Source organism: Esox lucius, chromosome 11, assembly GCF_011004845.1.
Source record: "Esox lucius isolate fEsoLuc1 chromosome 11, fEsoLuc1.pri, whole genome shotgun sequence".
Taxonomy (NCBI): Eukaryota; Metazoa; Chordata; class Actinopteri; order Esociformes; family Esocidae; genus Esox; species Esox lucius.
Genome location: NC_047579.1, coordinates 9,674,386 through 9,691,732, shown reverse-complemented (window position 1 = coordinate 9,691,732; position 17,347 = coordinate 9,674,386). Strand labels below are relative to the sequence as shown.

Below are 17,347 nucleotides of genomic sequence, written 5' to 3'. Positions count from 1 at the left end.
TGCCTATATATGACGCTAGAATACTAGAAGTCCTGTACAGAAAATCATTAATGTTGTCAGTCAGTAAATATACGGTAGATGTTAGATTGTTAATGTGTGTATGTTTGTACATAACTGTACTTACAGAGCAATTCTGCAGGTTTTGATAACTGGCAGCAACCCCAGAAGACCTTCCTCTGATGTGGAGTATTTTTTCAGGTCAAACACATCAATCTCCTCTTCTGAAGTCAGTAACACAAAGGCAAGAGCTGACCACTGTGCAGATGAAAGTCCTACTGCAGAGACACTTCCTGTACTCAGATATCTTTGGATTTCCTCCACTAGAGAATGGTCATTCAGTTCATTTAGACAGTGGAACAGATTGATGCACCTCTCTGAAGAGGGATTATCTCTGATTTTCTCCTTGATGTTCCTGACGGTTTCTTCATGGCTCTGTGAGCTGTTTCTGGTCTTTGTCAGTAGACCTCGTAAATTCTTCTGATTTGACTCCAGTGAGAGACCCAGAAGGAAGCGGAGAAATAGGTCCAGGTGTCCAGTCTTACTCTGTAAGGCTTTATCCACAGCAGTCTTGTAGAATGTGACTTGGTCTCTTAACTGCTCAGAAACATTCCTGTCTGTTGATTGTTGTTCATCCATTAGGTTCTCATTGTTGTTGTTGAATGAGAGAAACACATATACCGCAGCTAGAAACTCCTGAATGCTAAGATGGACAAAACAGAACACCTTGTCCTGGTTCAGCCCACATTCCTCTTTAAAGATCTGTGTACAGACTCCTGAGTACACTGATGCTTCATTGATATCAATGCCACACTCTTTCAGGTCTTCTTCATAGAAAATCTGATTGCCTTTCTGTAGCTGTTGAAAAGCCAGTTTTCCCAGTGTTAGAATTCTCTCTTTACTCCAGTGTGGATCTGTCTCTTTTTTCCCATCATACTTTACATTCCTTTGTTTGGACTGAAACACAAGGAAGTGTGAGTACATGTCTGTTAGGGTCTTTGGCAGCTCTACTTTATCATCTGTAGTCAACATGTACTCAAGGATTGTAGCAACGATCCAACAGAAGACTGGTATGTGACACATGATGTGGAGGCTCCTTGATGTCTTTATGTGTGAGATGATTCTGCTGGCCAATTCCTCATCTCTGAATCTCTTCCTGAAGTACTTCTCTTTCTGTGGGTCATTGAACCCTCTCACCTCTGTCACCTGGTCAACACACCCTGAAGGGATCTCATTGGCTGCTGCAGGTCTGGTAGTTATCCAGAGGAGAGCAGAGGGAAGCAGATTTCCCTTGATGAGGTTTGTCAGCAGCACATCCACTGAGGTTGACTCTGTCACATCACAACAGCTCTTGTTGTTCTGGAAGTCAAGGGGCAGCCGACACTCATCCAGACCATCAAAGATGAACAGAACTTTGTATTCGCTGTATTTAGAGATTCTTGCTTTTGTGGTTTCGATTGAGAAATGGTTGATGAGTTTAATCAAACTGAGTTCTTCCCCTTTCATCAAATTCAGCTCCCTAAAAGGGAGGGAAAATACAAATTGGACATCCTGATTGGCTTTTCCTTCAGCCCAATCCAGTACGAACTTCTGCACAGAGACTGTTTTTCCAATTCCTGCGATTCCCTTTGTCAGCACAGTTCTGATAGGTTTGTCTTGTCCAGGTAGCGGTTTGAAGATGTCATTACATTTGATTGCTTTTTCTGGTCTTGCTTTTTTCTTAGTTGCTGTCTCAATCTGTCTCACCTCATGTTCATTATTGACATCTCCCTTTCCACCCTCTGTGATGTAGAGCTCTGTGTAGATCTTATGGAGAGGTGTTGGTTTCCCTTGTTTAGCAATACCCTCAAATAGGCACTGATACTTCTTCTTCAGGTTAAATTTGAGTTCAGGACATATCCCAGCAATCTGAACTGAATGAGGAAATAATATAAATAATTGTTTTTTTAAACAATGACAGTGTTATACAATTGTATTATAATATTCTGTCTTTTCACCCTTTCTGTCATCTATGTTAAATTATTCAACACATCATTACTAGAAGAGGTCCCCAGGGGTTGTCTTAAGGTTGCTACATTAATATTGAGTTAAACAGCTACATATAGCTTTTACATGTCCCTCATAATGAAAAATTCAACAGTGAAACATTCAGACAACTTACTTATCTCTAGTCTGTCAGCAAGGTCCTTCTGGTTCATGTTCCTCAGGAAATTCAGTATAATCTTCCGAACCCACTCTTTGGCACTGCTCTCCTTCTCATCTTCAGGGTCCACACCATCCTCATCCTTCTTCTTACTCTCAAAGCCTTCTGGGAAATCTGTACTCAGCATTGTCTGGAAACTCTTCAACTCCTTCTTCAAAAAGGTCATTATATTTTGTTCAAGTAACTGAAAGAGGCAAAGTGAAAATGTTCATATCATAGTGAATCAAAGTTAATTAAATAGCAAAACAATTTTAACCAATTCATGAATGATTTTCAGTTTAACTTTACTTGAAGTAAATTAACAAATGTACATAAGAGGACCACATACACTGAATATGGAGGAAAGGTGTTTTTGATGACTCCCAGACTCTGATCTCTCCTGTGGGTCTCTGTGGACAAAACATGACATTAATCTACACTTTACAGTGTGTGAAATTAGCATGTGGAGCAGCCACTAAAGCTTGTAGCTTCCCCTGCTGGTTGAGACGAGACCAACAACACTCACTTGTTACAAAGAACCTAAAGTGGCTCATGTTCTCATGTTCATGCACATCTTCTAACATAACTGCTACTATGCATTGTGCCTCAGAACAGGTCATGACCCTACCTGATGTCATGGCGTCAGATAATGGGCAACCAGTTAAACATATAAGAGACAATGTTGACAATCAGTGACCATGATCCATGACTTCTTACCTTTGTTCAGTAGAAAAGTATCCCTCTCTGAAGTTATTGGGCTCCTCCATAGACTTGTCCGTCTTCATGGACACACAGCTGGGTGCAGGGGAGTCTGGTCCCTCTTGTTGAATTGGGCTTGAAAAGAATAGAGACAAATATTGGCTTTGGCTTTGCTGTCATGATTCACAGAGAGGATAATTTTAGAGGCACGGTTCCTCTTCTTTATCTCCTCATGTTTTAGGCGGTGCCCTCCCCAGATTTTAGAGGCTTAGAAAGTCTCCTCTCTCCGCTTAGAGCTGTAAACACATCATGGAAACACTTCCCGAATCAACACTGTAGACTACAGAGAGACACAGTATCTGGATCAGACACAAACTGAAAATAATGACAATACATTGAGTAAACACATACCTACCAAAAACAAATCCCTTTCTCCTATTAAACATTTTACTCATAGCAGAGACCAAATTATTCACTTATAAAACCAAGAGGCACTCTATTCAGTTGCTATGCCAGTAAGTTTCTGGTCATTACATGTTATATGTTGAAGCACCGTTAGGGCCTTTGCTCGTGTTTAAGCAGGAAATATGTTTCTGTACACGACAGATTTATTCTGCTGCTGATATCTGATATATTTTCGATACATAAAAATTGGTTGGTGCGGTCTTGCTTGACTTTAGTGCTTGACTTTATGTCACTGACCATGAACTATTACTGAACACACATCAGGCATACTGCAAATGCAGTTACCTGGATGAATAGTTACTTGACTAACAGTATACAGTGTGTTTAATAGTAGTTTTTCAGCTAGGGAATTTAGAATGTGGGGTTCCCAAGGAAGTTGCCTGGGTCCTCTCCTCTTCACAGTTTTTACTAATGCTCTAAATTGTTTTGAACAGAGCAGATGTGAAAATGTACGCTGATGATTCAACATTTATTATAAGTTCACTGACAGTCAAGATTAACTAAATGAAGTTCTGCAAAGTGAACTGGAATGTGTCTCTAATTGGGGGGAAAATAATAAGCTTGTGCTAAATACATCTAAAACTAAGTGTTTTATCTTTGGTTCATCTTATGCATTGAGGAGTGAGTTGTCACTGAAGGGTATGGCTCTGGAGCAGGTCCAAGAAGTTTTTAGGTGTCACCCTGGACGAACAGCTTACCTGGTCTAGTTATATTGATAAGATTGTAGTTAAAATGGGAAGGGCACGATCTGTCACTAGGAGGCGTGCTCATTTCGTGACTGATCACTCATTAAGACAGGTTATGCAGTCGTGGCCAAAGGTTTGAGAATTACAAGTCTGCTGCCTCAGTTTTTATGATGGCAATTCACATATACATCAGAATGTTATGAAGAGTGATCCAATGAACTGCAATTAATTGCAAATTAATTTACTTAATCCCAAAAAAGGAGGCTTCAGCACGCCCAAGAAAGTCCAGCAAACGCCAGGACTGTCTCCTAAAGTTGATTTAGCCGCGGGATCGGGGGGCACCACCAGTCCAGAGCTTGTTCAGGAATGGCAGCAGGTAGGTGTGAGTGCATCTGCACGCACAGGGAGACAAAGACTTTTGGAGGATGGCCTGGTGTCAAGAAGGGCAGCAAAGAAGCCACTTCTCTCCCGGAAAAACATCAGGGACAGACTGATATTCTGCAAAAGGTACAGGGATTGGACTGCTGAGGATTGGAGTGAACTCATTTTGTCTGATGAATCCCCTTTCGGATTGTTTGGGGCAACCCAGAATTTTTTTTGTCCGGAGAAGACCAGGTGAGTGCTACCATCAGTCATGTGTGGGGTTGCTTCTCTGCCAAGGGAGTGGGCTCACTCACAATTTTGCCTCAGAACAACACAGCCATGAATAAGGAATGGTGCCAACACATCCTCCACAAGCAACTTCTCCCAACCATCCTAGAACATTTTGGTGACGAACAATGCCTTTTCCACCATGATGGAAAACCTTGCCATAAGGCAAAAGTGATAAGTGGTTAAGGGAACAAAACATCAAAAATGTTGGTCCATGGCCAGGAAACTCCCCAGACCTTAATCCCAATGAGAACTTGTGGTCAATCCTCAAGAGGCAGGTGCACAAACAAAAACCCACAAATTCTGACAAACTCCAAGCAATGATTATGCAAAAATGGGTTATACCATAGTAACATCTGACAAAAATGACATAAAAACACTGAAGCAGCAGACGTTGTGAAAATTAATGTTTGTGTCAGTCTCAAAACTCTTGGCCACAACTGTACAGGTGCTGGTCTTGTCTCATCTGGACTATTATTTGGTGGTTTGGTCGAGTGCAACAAAGAGATGCATTGTTGCATTGTTGAAGAGAAGCTTCAACTTATGCAGAATAAAGCTGTTCATCCAGTGTGAGTGTTGAGGGCATGCATAATGTTCTTTCCTGGCTAAGAGTAGAGTACAACTTTCTAAGTAATCTCCTAGTTATCTTTAGAAACATTTGTACTCAAGCTAGGCCTAAAAGCTTATACCCTAAGATTGTATATGTTAATGACAGACACAATCAAATTACCAGACAGGTGACACATGGTAACATAGTAGTTCCTTCACCTAGAACTTGTGCAATACATATAATTGTTTGGTACAGGACCACCACTCAATGGAATATGTTACCACGTTCCTTAACAAAAGCCACTAGTATAGCTTATTTTAAAAAGCAGCAAAAATGTTGATTCTCTTTAAAAGGTAATATAATCTTGCTTGTTTGTTTGAGGAAGACATGTATTTCGCTTTTGGAAGTAAAACTGGATATCAATTACAGTGAGGATTTTTTTTTTTATCCCCTGATGATTATGTACGTTTGCCCACTGACAAAGAAACGATCAGTCTATAATTTTTATGGTAGGTTTAATTGAACAGTGAGAGACAGAACAACAAAAAAAATCCAGAAAAACACATGTCAAAAATGTTATAAATTGATTTGTATTTTAATGAGTGAAATAAGTATTCGACCTCTCTGCAAAACATGACTTAGTACTTGGTGGCAAAACCCTTGTTGGCAATCACAGAGGTCAGACGTTTCTTGTAGTTGACCACCAGGTTTGCACACATATCAGGAGGGATTTTGTCCCACTACTCTTTGCAGATCTTCTCCAAGTCATTAAGGTTCCGGGTCTGACATTTGGCAACTCGAACCTTCAGCTCCCTCCACAGATTTTCTATGGGATTAAGTTCTGGAGACTGGCTAGGCCACGCCAGGACCTTAATGTGCTTCTTCTTGAGCCACTCCTTTGTTGCATTGGCCATGTGTTTTGGGTGTTCTTGGGGTCATTGGCAGCATTCCTCCTCCTCCAAACACTGCTAGTTGAGTTGATGCCAAAGAGCTTGATTTTGGGCTCATCTGACCACAAAACATTCACCCAGTTCTCCTCTGAATCATTCAGACGTTCATTGGCAAACTTCTGATGTGTCTGTACATGTGCTTGAGCAGGGGGACCTTGCGGGTGCTGCAGGATTTCAGTCCTTCACGGCGTAGTGTGTGACCAATTGTTTTCTTGGTGACTATGGTCCCAGCTGCCTTAAGATCATTGACAAGATTCTACCGTGTAGTTCTGGGCTGATTCCTCACCGTTCTCATGATCGTTGCAACACCACAAGGCGAGATCTTGTATGGAGCCTCAGACAGAAGGACATTGACACTTATTTTGTGTTTCTTTAATCATAATGCAAATGACAAAATAATGGGGATTTGCCCACTGACAGAAATGATCAGACTATAATTTTAATGGTAGGTTTATTTGAACAGTGTTGTTATTCTGTCTCTCATAAAAATCCAGAAAAACGCATGTCAATAATATTATAAATTGATTTGCATTTTAATGAGTATTCGACCCCTCTGCAAAACTTGACTTGTTACTTGGTGGCAAAACCCTTGTTGGCAATCACAGAGGTCAGACGTTTCTTGTAGTTGGACACCAGGTTTGCACACATCTCAGGATTTTGTCCCACTCCTCTTTGCAGATCTTCTCTAAGTCTTTATGGTTCCGATGGTGACATTTGGCCACTCCTTTGTTGCCTTGGCTGTGTGTTTTGGGTCATTGTCCTGCTGGAATACCCATCCACGACCCATTTTCAATGCCCTGGCTGAGGGAAGGAGGTTTTCAGCCAAGATTTGATGGTACATGGCCCCGTCCATCGTCCCTTTGATGCGGTGAAGTTGTCCTGTCCCCTTAGCAGAAAAACACCCCCAAAGCATAATGTTTCTCCCTCGATGTTTGACGGTGGGGATGGTATTCTTGGGGTCATTGGCAGCATTCCTCATCCTCCAAACACGGCGAGTTGATGCCAAAGAGCTCGATTTTGGTCTTATCTGACCACAACACTTTCAACCAGTTCTCCTCTGAATCATTCTGATGTTTATTGGCAAACTTCAGACGGGCCTGTAAATGTGCTTTCTTGAGCAGGGGGATCTTGTGGGCGCTGCAGGATTTCAGTCCTTCATGGCGTTGTGTGTTACCAATTGTTTTCTTGGTGACTATAGTCCCAGCTGCCTTCAGATCATTGACAAGATCCTTCTGTGTAGTTCTGGGCTGATTCCTCACCGTTCTCATGATCATTGCAACTCTTGCATGGAACCCCAGAACGAGGGAGATTGACAGTTCTTTTGTGTTTCTTTCATTTGCAAATAATCGCACCAACTGTTGTCCCCTTCTCACCAACTGCTTGGCGATGGTCTTGTAGCCCATTCCAGCATTGTGTAGGTCTACAATCTTGTCTCTGACATCCTTGGACAGCTCTTTGGTCTTGGCCATGGTGGAGAGTTTGGAATCTGATTGATTGGTTGCTTCTGTGGACAGGTGTCTTTTATACAGGTAACCGGCTGAGATTAGGAGCATTCCCTTTAAGAGTGTGCTTCTAATCTCAGCTCTTTACCAGTATAAAAGACACCTGGGAGCCAGAAATCTTTCTGATTGAGAGGGGATCAAATACTTATTTCACTAATTAAAATGCAAATCAATTTATAAAATTTTTGACAGGCGTTTTTCTGGATTTTGTTGTTGTTATTCTGTCTCTCACTTTTCAAATAAACCTACCATTAAAATTATAGACTGATAATTTCTTTGTCAGTGGGCAAACGTACAAAATCAGCAGAGGATGAAATAATTTTTTCGCTCACTGTAATCTTGTTATTATCAAAATTCCTTTAGTAAAAACAAAGTTTTGTTATGCCACATTACCTTACTTCTTTACTTCTTGAGGATGTTGGGGGGCTGGTGACAACTTACCTTATAATAAAACAAAAAACCAGGGCAAGCCTAGTTCAGCCAGCCTGCAATAGAAAATGTTGCCCACGTGAAAGGTTGTGATGTTAACCATTACACCACATTTGCCAGGTGTCAGTATAGCCTCTTGTCTCTATCCTGAACAGTCGCAATATAACCGTATACAGTTTCAGTTAAGGCTTACTATAACGTAACTACGTTGTTAAGCCAGCACCTGTTTGTCTATCCTGACCTAAAACACATGCCCAAATGCGTACTTCGAAAATCCAGCAGAAACAGTCGCAATATAACCATAAACTGTTCAGGCTTACTATAATGTAGATACTAACGGCTTAGCCTGTGAAGTTTTCGTCTATTTGGAATAATTCATAATGCGTACTTCGCTTGAGCCTATTTTGAGGCAGTTTGGAGCTCGGGGGATGTTGACATCTAAAATGAAATGTTGAATATATAAAACGCTGCATCAGCACAAACTAATATTTTAACTGCACAAACCAGCACAAACAAAGGAAACTTATTTGACTCAATTTGTAGCATGTTGGGGGGCTGAGTGACGTCATCACAAATAATTAAATGTCTAATATATAAAATACGGAAGCAGCACAAAAAAAACAACACAAACTGGCACAAACAAAGTACAAACAAATGAGACTATTTTGATTGATTTTGGAGGATGTTGGGGGGCAGAATGACCTATAAAATATTCTTTAATATCTATAAAACGATAGCAGCACAAACAAAAATGTTAACAGCACAAACCAGCACAAACAGAGCACAAACGATTGAGCTTATTTTGCCAACATTTTGCGTTGGGTGGGGGGGACATGTGTTGCAATGTGTTGCATACGCCAAACTTATAAATCCCAATAATTGTGTGCGCACGCATTTTGTAGGATATCCAAGTATGCCAGAATTGAGTTAGAAATGTATGCAAGGTTGATACAGGAGTATGAAGACTGCTCCATCTGCTGCCTGGTCCCCCCCTGCAGCGGGCGACATCACAGGCCACCACCACCCAGTTCATCATATCATCCTGTACTCCTGTCTCGTTAATTGCACATACCTGATTCTCATCGTCATCATGACAGTCATGTATATATACAGCTCCTGAAAAAATTGAGACCACTGCACCTTTTTCTTTCCTTTTCAAATAAGTCAAAAAAGGGAAGTTTTGCGTGAGGAACAGAAGGGTTAAAATTAAGAGACCACTGCAAATTGAACGCTTCTGTTCCTCACTAAAAACTTTCCTTTTCAACTTTTTTGGAAAGGAAAGAAAAAGGTGCAGTGTAAACATGTGAAAACACTGAAGAAATGACACTTTGCTACAATGTAAAGTAGTGAGTGTACAGCTTGTAAAACAGTGTAAATTTGCTGTACCCTCAAAATAACTCAACACACAGCCATTAATTGTCTAAACCGCTGGCAACAAAAGTGAGTACACCCCTAAGTGAAAATGTCCACATTTGGCCCGAATTCTCAATATTTTGTGTGGCCACCATTATTTTCCAGCACTGCCTTAACCCTCTTGAGCGTGGAGTTCACCAGAGCATCACAGGTTGCCACTGGAGTCCTCTTCCACTCCTCCATGACAACATCACTGACCTGGTGGATGTTAGAGACCTTGCGCTCCTCCACCTTCCATTTGAGGATGCCCCACATATGCTCAATAGGGTTTAGGTCTAGAGACATGCTTGGCCAGTCCATCACCTTTACCCTCAGTTTCTTTAGCAAGGCAGTGGTCGTCTTGGAGGTGTGTTTGGGGTCGTTATCATGTTGGCATACTGCCCTGCAGCCCGGTCTCCAAAGGGAAGGGATCATGCTCTACTTCAGTATGTCACAGTACATGTTGGCATTCATGGTTCCCTCAATGAACTGTAGCTCCCCAGTGCCGGCAGCACTCATGCAGCCCCAAACCATGACACTCCCACCACCATGCTTGACTGTAGGGAAGACACACTTGTCTTTGTACTCCTCACCTGGTTGCCGTCACACACTCTTGACACCATCTGAACCAAATAAGTTTATCTTGGTCTCATCAGACCACAGGAGATGGTTCCAGTAATCCATGTCCTTTGTCTGCTTGTCTTCAACAAACTGTTTGCGGGCTTTCTTGTGCATCATCTTTAGAAGAGGCTTCCTTCTGGGACGACAGCCATGCAGGGCACTGGTCTTGATGGAGTGTGCGGCGTATGGTCTGAGCACTGACAGGCTGATCCCCCACCCCTTCAAAATCTGCAGCAATGCTTGCAGCACTCATACGTCTATTTCCCAAAGACAACCTCTGGATATGACGCTGAGCATGTGCACTCAACTTCTTTGGTCGACCATGACTAGGGGGCATGTTCTGAGTGGAACCTGTCCTGTTAAACCGTTGTATGGTCTTGGCCACCGTGCTGCAGCTCAGTTTCAGGGTCTTGGCAATCTTCTTATAGCCTAGGCCATACAGCGGTTATGTAGAGCAACAATTCTTTTTTTCAGATCTTCAGAGAGTTCTTTGCCATGAGGTGCCATGTTGAACTTCCAGTGACCAGTATGAGGGAGTGTGAGAGCGATGACATAAAATGTAACACAACTGCTCCCCATTCACACCTGAGATCTTGTAACACTAACGAGTCATATGACACTGGGGAGGGAAAACGGCTAATTGGGCCCAATTTGGACATTTTCACTTAGGAGTGTACTCACTTTTGCCAGTGGTTTAGACATTAATGGCTGTGTGTTGAGTTATTTTGAGGGGACAGCAAATTTACACTGATTGATACAAGCTGTACACTCACTACTTCACATTGTAGCAAAGTGTCATTTCTTCAGTGTTGTCACATGAAAAGATATAATAAAATATTAGCAAAAATGTGAGGGGTGTACTCACTTTTGTGAGATACTGTATGTTCCCTCTGCTCCCCTTGTCTTTGTGTGTGATCATTTCATGCTTGTAACTTGCATATGCATGTATTTTTGCCTAATTACTATTACGGTTTGGTGGAAATACTAACGTTGTTTTAAGAGGGTGATTAAATGCTCCTCCGGTCAAACTCCTTTTTCCTATGAAGCTTACAATGAGGCCCCAAGAGAGGAACTGATAGCCTGACCAGAAAACAGACTGCTGGCTTTAAGGTCTCCAAAGATAAACAGATCCGAGAGGGACCCAAGAATCCCTGCCAAAAACAAGCAGAGCACAGGAAAGTGCCATCTGCTACCCCTTGGTCTCTCAGCCTCCTGGTGCCTCTGCTCGCTCTGAGGTTTTTCCTTTCCTCCCCCAGACTATCAAGACCCAGAAGCAGCAAAAAAAAAAAGCCAAGCCAGGACCCCAGCTGTCAGAACCGCAGAGCGTCAGAGGAGTCCTGAGAGGCCAGAAACCTTTCCTTTTAAAACACTCTCAGATCTAAGAGTTTTTTGACCGTATTTCACTACTTTGACATTTTGTCTTCTACAGGCATTTCTGTAATGTGTATCATGACGTGTTTTATGTCTCTGAAATCAGCACACTCAGCTACAATTAAGAATACATCACAACAAACGTGTGAGAAACCTATATGACAGTGTGGGATAAAAAGGAATTTTTTTTGTTTGTTTGATAAAAAGCAGGGTAAACCATATGAAGTTTTGCTTTAATTAAAACATTTTGGGATCATTCTAATAACCGTTATTTACCCCAAAAGGTCAATCTAATAACCGTTATTTACCCCAAAAGGTAAATCAATAGTACAATTTTTGTACTATTGGTACTATTGTACTAGAGTTTTTTGTACTATTGGTAAACCACCAATAAACCAGAGGGCATGCAAGTGATGTTCTTACCACAAAATGTTCATGTCACCATCCCTGTCTTTTAACTCTGCCATGGGTGGAATCCTTGTGGTGGAGAGCCTTCGTTCTCTTGGACAGGAGCTCTGGGGCACTGGTCTGGTGCTCCTTGTTGAGTAGCAGCAGGCTAGGTCAGAATAGTTATACATTTTCACTCATTGCAATACACATCCCCCTTGGAGGCAGTCTAACTCCTTTGGCTTTATTTTGGGTATAAGCACAAGATAAACAAATGCTGTGAACATACACTCACCTAAAGGATTATTAGGAAGACCTGTTCAATTTCTCATTAATGCAATTATCTAATCAACCAATCACATGGCAGTTGCTTCAATGCATTTAGGGGTGTGGTCCTGGTCAAGACAATCTCCTGAACTCCAAACTGAATGTCAGAATGGGAAAGAAAGGTGATTGAAGCAATTTTTTACGTGGCATGGTTGTTGGTGCCAGACGGGCCGGTCTGAGTATTTCACAATCTGCTCAGTTACTGGGATTTTCACGCACAACCATTTCTAGGGTTTACAAAGAATGGTGTGAAAAGGGAAAAACATCCAGTATGCGGCAGTCCTGTGGGCAAAAATGCCTTGTTGATGCTAGAGGTCAGAGGAGAATGGGCCGACTGATTCAAGCTGATAGAAGAGCAACTTTGACTGAAATAACCACTCGTTACAACCGAGGTATGCAGCAAAGCATTTGTGAAGGCACAACACGCACAACCATGAGGCGGATGGGCTACAACAGCAGAAGACCCCACCGGGAACCACTCATCTCCACTACAAATAGGAAAAAGAGGCTACAATTTGCACAAGCTCACCAACATTGGACTGTTGAAGACTGGAAGAATGTTGCCTGGTCTAAAGAGTCTTGATTTCTTTTGAGACATTCAGATGGTAGAGTCAGAATTTGGCGTAAACAGAATGAGAACATGGATTAGGGGTGTAACGATCCATCTACTACATCGATGTATCAATTTATATTCCTATGATCCAACTACATCGATCTGTGCTCAGCAAGTTGGCCTTCCGGACGACATATATCGATCTAACATTGTTTTAAAATGTAATCAATCGATTGTATCGATACTAGGAAATAACCCATTGGATTTAAGCACGTCAGACTTTATATTAATGTTTTTTCTTAACACTTTTAAACTTTACTTGATAGACGTTACTCGATTCAGTCTGCCTATCCGTGACGTCATCTCCCCGCGCCAGCAGTAGCGCAAAGACAACAAAATATAGCATGGCAGATGGCAGAGGAGAAGCCGACGAGCGAGAAATTATCAAGCCACCATTGCGGTTCAGTGTGTGGAAAGTGTTGGTTGCACTTCATTCTTGATATTAATACTGTATTATTTCTATGTTGATAAACAACAGCAAAAGTAGGAGGTAAACCTACTGTTAATTCAACCTGAAGAAATGTTGGTTGCATTTTATTTTTGATATTAATATAGTAGTATTTTTATGTTGAAAAACAAAAGCAGAAGTAGCAGGTAAACCTACTGTTGAAATGTTGGTTGCACTTACTGTACTTATTCAAAATGTATTGAATATTGAAAATGAGAGCAGAACATTTTAACTTCCTGTTAATTCAACCTAAAGTGTTGGTTGCACTTTATTCAAATAAAATGTGAATGCATTTGCCATTAATTGTTGTTTACTTGTTTGTTTATATCCATAATTAATTGATACCTGATTCCCTTACAAGAAACAACAGGAATCTAGGAAACTTCACCTGCACTGTCCAGTATCCAGGTATTTATTTCAGTCACACTGGTTGAATTTTTGGCTAAAAAGTTACTGAAACAATTTCAAGTCACTGAATCGTTTCGGATCGTATTGTTCTAAATGAACCAATATCGGCATTGAATCGTATCGACAACCACAAATCGTGATACGAATCAAATCGTTGTTAAAATGAATCGTTACACCCCTAACATGGATCCATCATGCCTTGTTACCACTGTGCAGGCTGGTGGTGGTGGTGTAATGGTGTGGGGGATGTTTTCTTGGCACACTTTAGGCCCCTTAGTGCCAATTGGGCATTGTTTAAATGCCACGGCCTACCTGAGCATTGTTTCTGACCATGTCCATCCCTTTATGACCACCATGTACCCATCCTCTGATGGCTACTTCCAGCAGGATAATGCACCATGTCACAAAGCTCGAATCATTTCAAATTGGTTTCTTGAACATGACAATGAGTTCACTGTACTGAAATGGCCCCCACAGTCACCAGATCTCAACCCAATAGAGCATCTTTGGGATGTGGTGGAACAGGATCTTCATGCCCTGGATGTGCATCCCACAAATCTCCATCCACTGCAAGATACTATCCTAAAATGTCCTAATTTTCGTGACCCGGAAGTGTTTCTTTAATGCTGCTCACAGATCTGAAACAAGTTTTATTCGAATCGCTTCGTTGGAATGTAAACAAAGTGACATAAAGAAAACAGCTATTAACATTCTGAATCTATTAATAGAATATACACTACCCGCATTATCCGTAGATCAATACTTAAACGTAAAGCAACGTTTCATCCAACCACTACGACTCCGAACAAGAACCAGGCAACATCTCAGAACCCGCAACAGACTCATTTTAGACTGAGTGCCCTTTTCTAATTTTGGAGGCATAGACTCTCTCTTCTCTTTGCTTAGACCTGAAAACATCACGGAAACACATTTCCTAGATCAAGACTGTAAACTCTAGTGATACACAATATCTAGACCAGTTAGAGTAAACACATAAGGTGGCTTGGGGTTAAACATCTCCCTGGGTTAAACCCCCGTAATTCTCCACCCAAACCACCAAACGTTTTTTAGAAAACATTGTCATGTGATGTGATGAAGTTAGATCTCTAAACTGATTTTTGTTATGTTTGTAGGAAAATCTTAGGATGAGTAATCCAATTGGTCAGAGAAAAAAAGGAAACTTTTTTTATAGTAATGCTGGTTTTTGTGGTGATCATGTTTGGGGCTAAACGCCCCCTCTCTCTTGGGACAAAATGCTCTGGGGAGTATTTTACCATGGAGAAAATTATAACAAAATTGTAGCACAAAATGTGCTGAAATATAACAGAAGTTCAAGATATAGCTTAGTATAAGTAGTTTTTAGTTTAATGGCTAGTTTACTGAGCATATATTAACAGCTAAAATAATAGGCCTGTCAATTGGCACTGATATTGAATGAATTGCTGAATATTATTGATTTAATGTTTTTAACTTAATACTTTCACATTGTTAACAGGGCCGTTTGAAGGAATTTGGGGGCCCCAAGCAAAATGGACATGGAGGCCCCCCCACACGCACCCAAAGCCTAGCACATTAAGATAAGCTATGAAAAAATCATGTTCCTCTGCCTCTTTCTGGTAAATAACGTGTAGATGATTTACAAAGTATTTATTAAGTAAAACGATCGGTTTGCTAACAGTTAAATGACAAACTAAAGATTAAATAACTAACAATTTACCATCTATTAATGATGGTTATTATAAAGTGTTACCGAAAAGATATGTAAGCAATAGCATTTCCATATTTTGATATTTAGGATGCAGCTGCTTTCACAACTACCAACGCTTAAAAAATTACATCATTTGCACAAGACAAGTAGAGCTATGTTATCCAGTGTAAATTATTACTTACCACTATCTTGTTTTTTCTTATCCTCCTCTTCCTTTCTCTTCTTTCGTTTCTGGCTTCCAGAAGCATAAATCCGCTTCATGATGACTGCCGAGGTTTTGTATTTTGCCGGCAGCAGAGATCACGTGGTTGGCTGGCTGCTGTCAGCGACTAGTAGTGAGAGGGGCCCCCTTGAGGGGGATCCCAATAATAACAGTGTCATTGCACTTTACTGCATTGCATTGACTATCAAAGGGGCACAGTTTGTCGTTGCATTTATTCTCAACCAGTCGTTGTCTTGGGGCCCCAGGCCAGCTCGAGGCCCCAAGCAATTGCTTGGTTTGCTTGCCTTGTCGCGACGGGCCTGATTGTTAACAAACATGGACATTTTCACTTAAGGGTGTACTCACTTATTTTGAGGGGACAGCAAATTTACACTGTTATACAAGCTGTACACTCACTACTTTACATTCTAGCAAAGTGTCATTTCTTCAGTGTTTTCACATAAAAAGATATAATCAAATATTTACAAAAATGTGAGGGGTGTACTCACTTTTGTGAGATACTGTAGATTACATTGATAGAATGATTTTGATAAATATTACCCCATATGGAGGGGCATTTTGCACCTTTTCTACATTTTACTCATAAAAGAGATCAAATGAGAGTACACGACAGTAATTATTCGTCTGCTGACATAGGCAGTTAGGCCTACACCATCATTACTTTTAAAGCCCAAGTAAAATAATTAGTGATATCTCACTTCTGTTATTCAATTTTCATTTTCTAAAATTTTCATTTTCAAAAATATTATTTGTGCTTGAAATACTTACGTTATTAATGTATCATCCCTTCTGTTTTTGCTGCGATGTCTCAAAATGGAGCCTGGAACAACAAAAAATTTTACTTTCGATTTCACTTCAGCTGTCTTCCCACAACACACATTGATAAGTGTTGAATTTTTACCTTCCACTAGATGTCAGCAAACACCTGCTGTAACCACACCACAATCATCCCATACAGGTTCTGATTCAACCCATGAAAGTGGCACTATCTTGCACATTAACAATTTAATAAAACATAAATACCACAATTCAGATCAAGAATTGTTTATAAACTTCATTGTGTTTTGATTCACCAGAATAGTGCTTTTGCCTTGTAGCATTGGGCTCCAGAGACAATTGGAGTGTCTACTGAGTGTTCTCTGAGGTGCATGTCTTGGATTTATCGAACATATTAATCACAGTGGCCCTCATTTATCATTATTGCGTAGAAACGGGCGTAACTGCGCAACTGCCGGGCCTAACCCTGAAACGTCATGTAAAGCGCACAGGCTCGCATCTGAAGGAATACATATAAATCATATAATCTTGGTAAAGTCACACAAATTAAACATTGAAGTTCATGTTGCACAAAAATAAACATTGAAGTTTGTAATTATTATGTTGTTGTTTTTTTACAGTGGGTCATAATATATCATATATTTAAGTTTGTCAGTGCGTTAGGATTTTTTTTTCTGCGCATTTCCGCACTAACTCAAAACGTGCGTACACCACCTCCTGAGCTGGCGTAGGATTTGAGAGTGCCGTACGCCAACGTCCATATTGATAAATCTCAAAGTCACCGTGGTTTTGGGTGTACGCTCGAAATTTGGTGTACGCACTTTTGATAAATGAGGGCCATTGGCCATTGGCCCTCATTTATCATTCTTGCGTAGAAACGGGCGTATATGTTGGCGTAAGATTTTGCTTACACTCCTCTCACCGCCTGATTTATGAAGCTGTGCGTACCTTTAAAATCCAG

At 40.9% G+C, this 17,347-nt stretch overlaps 2 protein-coding genes across 2 annotated transcripts in view; both read right to left on the bottom strand.

The window, feature by feature from the left end:
* LOC105012803 (NLR family CARD domain-containing protein 3-like) overlaps positions 1-17,347 on the bottom strand; it is a 101,545-nt gene that overhangs the window by 11,747 nt on the left and 72,451 nt on the right. The gene's annotated exons all lie outside the window — the stretch shown is intronic.
* LOC106024499 (NLR family CARD domain-containing protein 3-like) lies at positions 121-16,458 on the bottom strand. The gene is made up of 7 exons (XM_034295477.1): positions 16,378-16,458; positions 15,569-15,735; positions 11,919-12,051; positions 2,897-3,013; positions 2,529-2,589; positions 2,159-2,384; positions 121-1,910 (listed from the first exon to the last, which is right to left on the bottom strand). The coding sequence occupies exons 2-7, from the start codon at positions 15,645-15,647 to the stop codon at positions 121-123; spliced, it is 2,406 nt and encodes an 801-aa protein (XP_034151368.1). The 5' UTR covers positions 15,648-15,735; positions 16,378-16,458.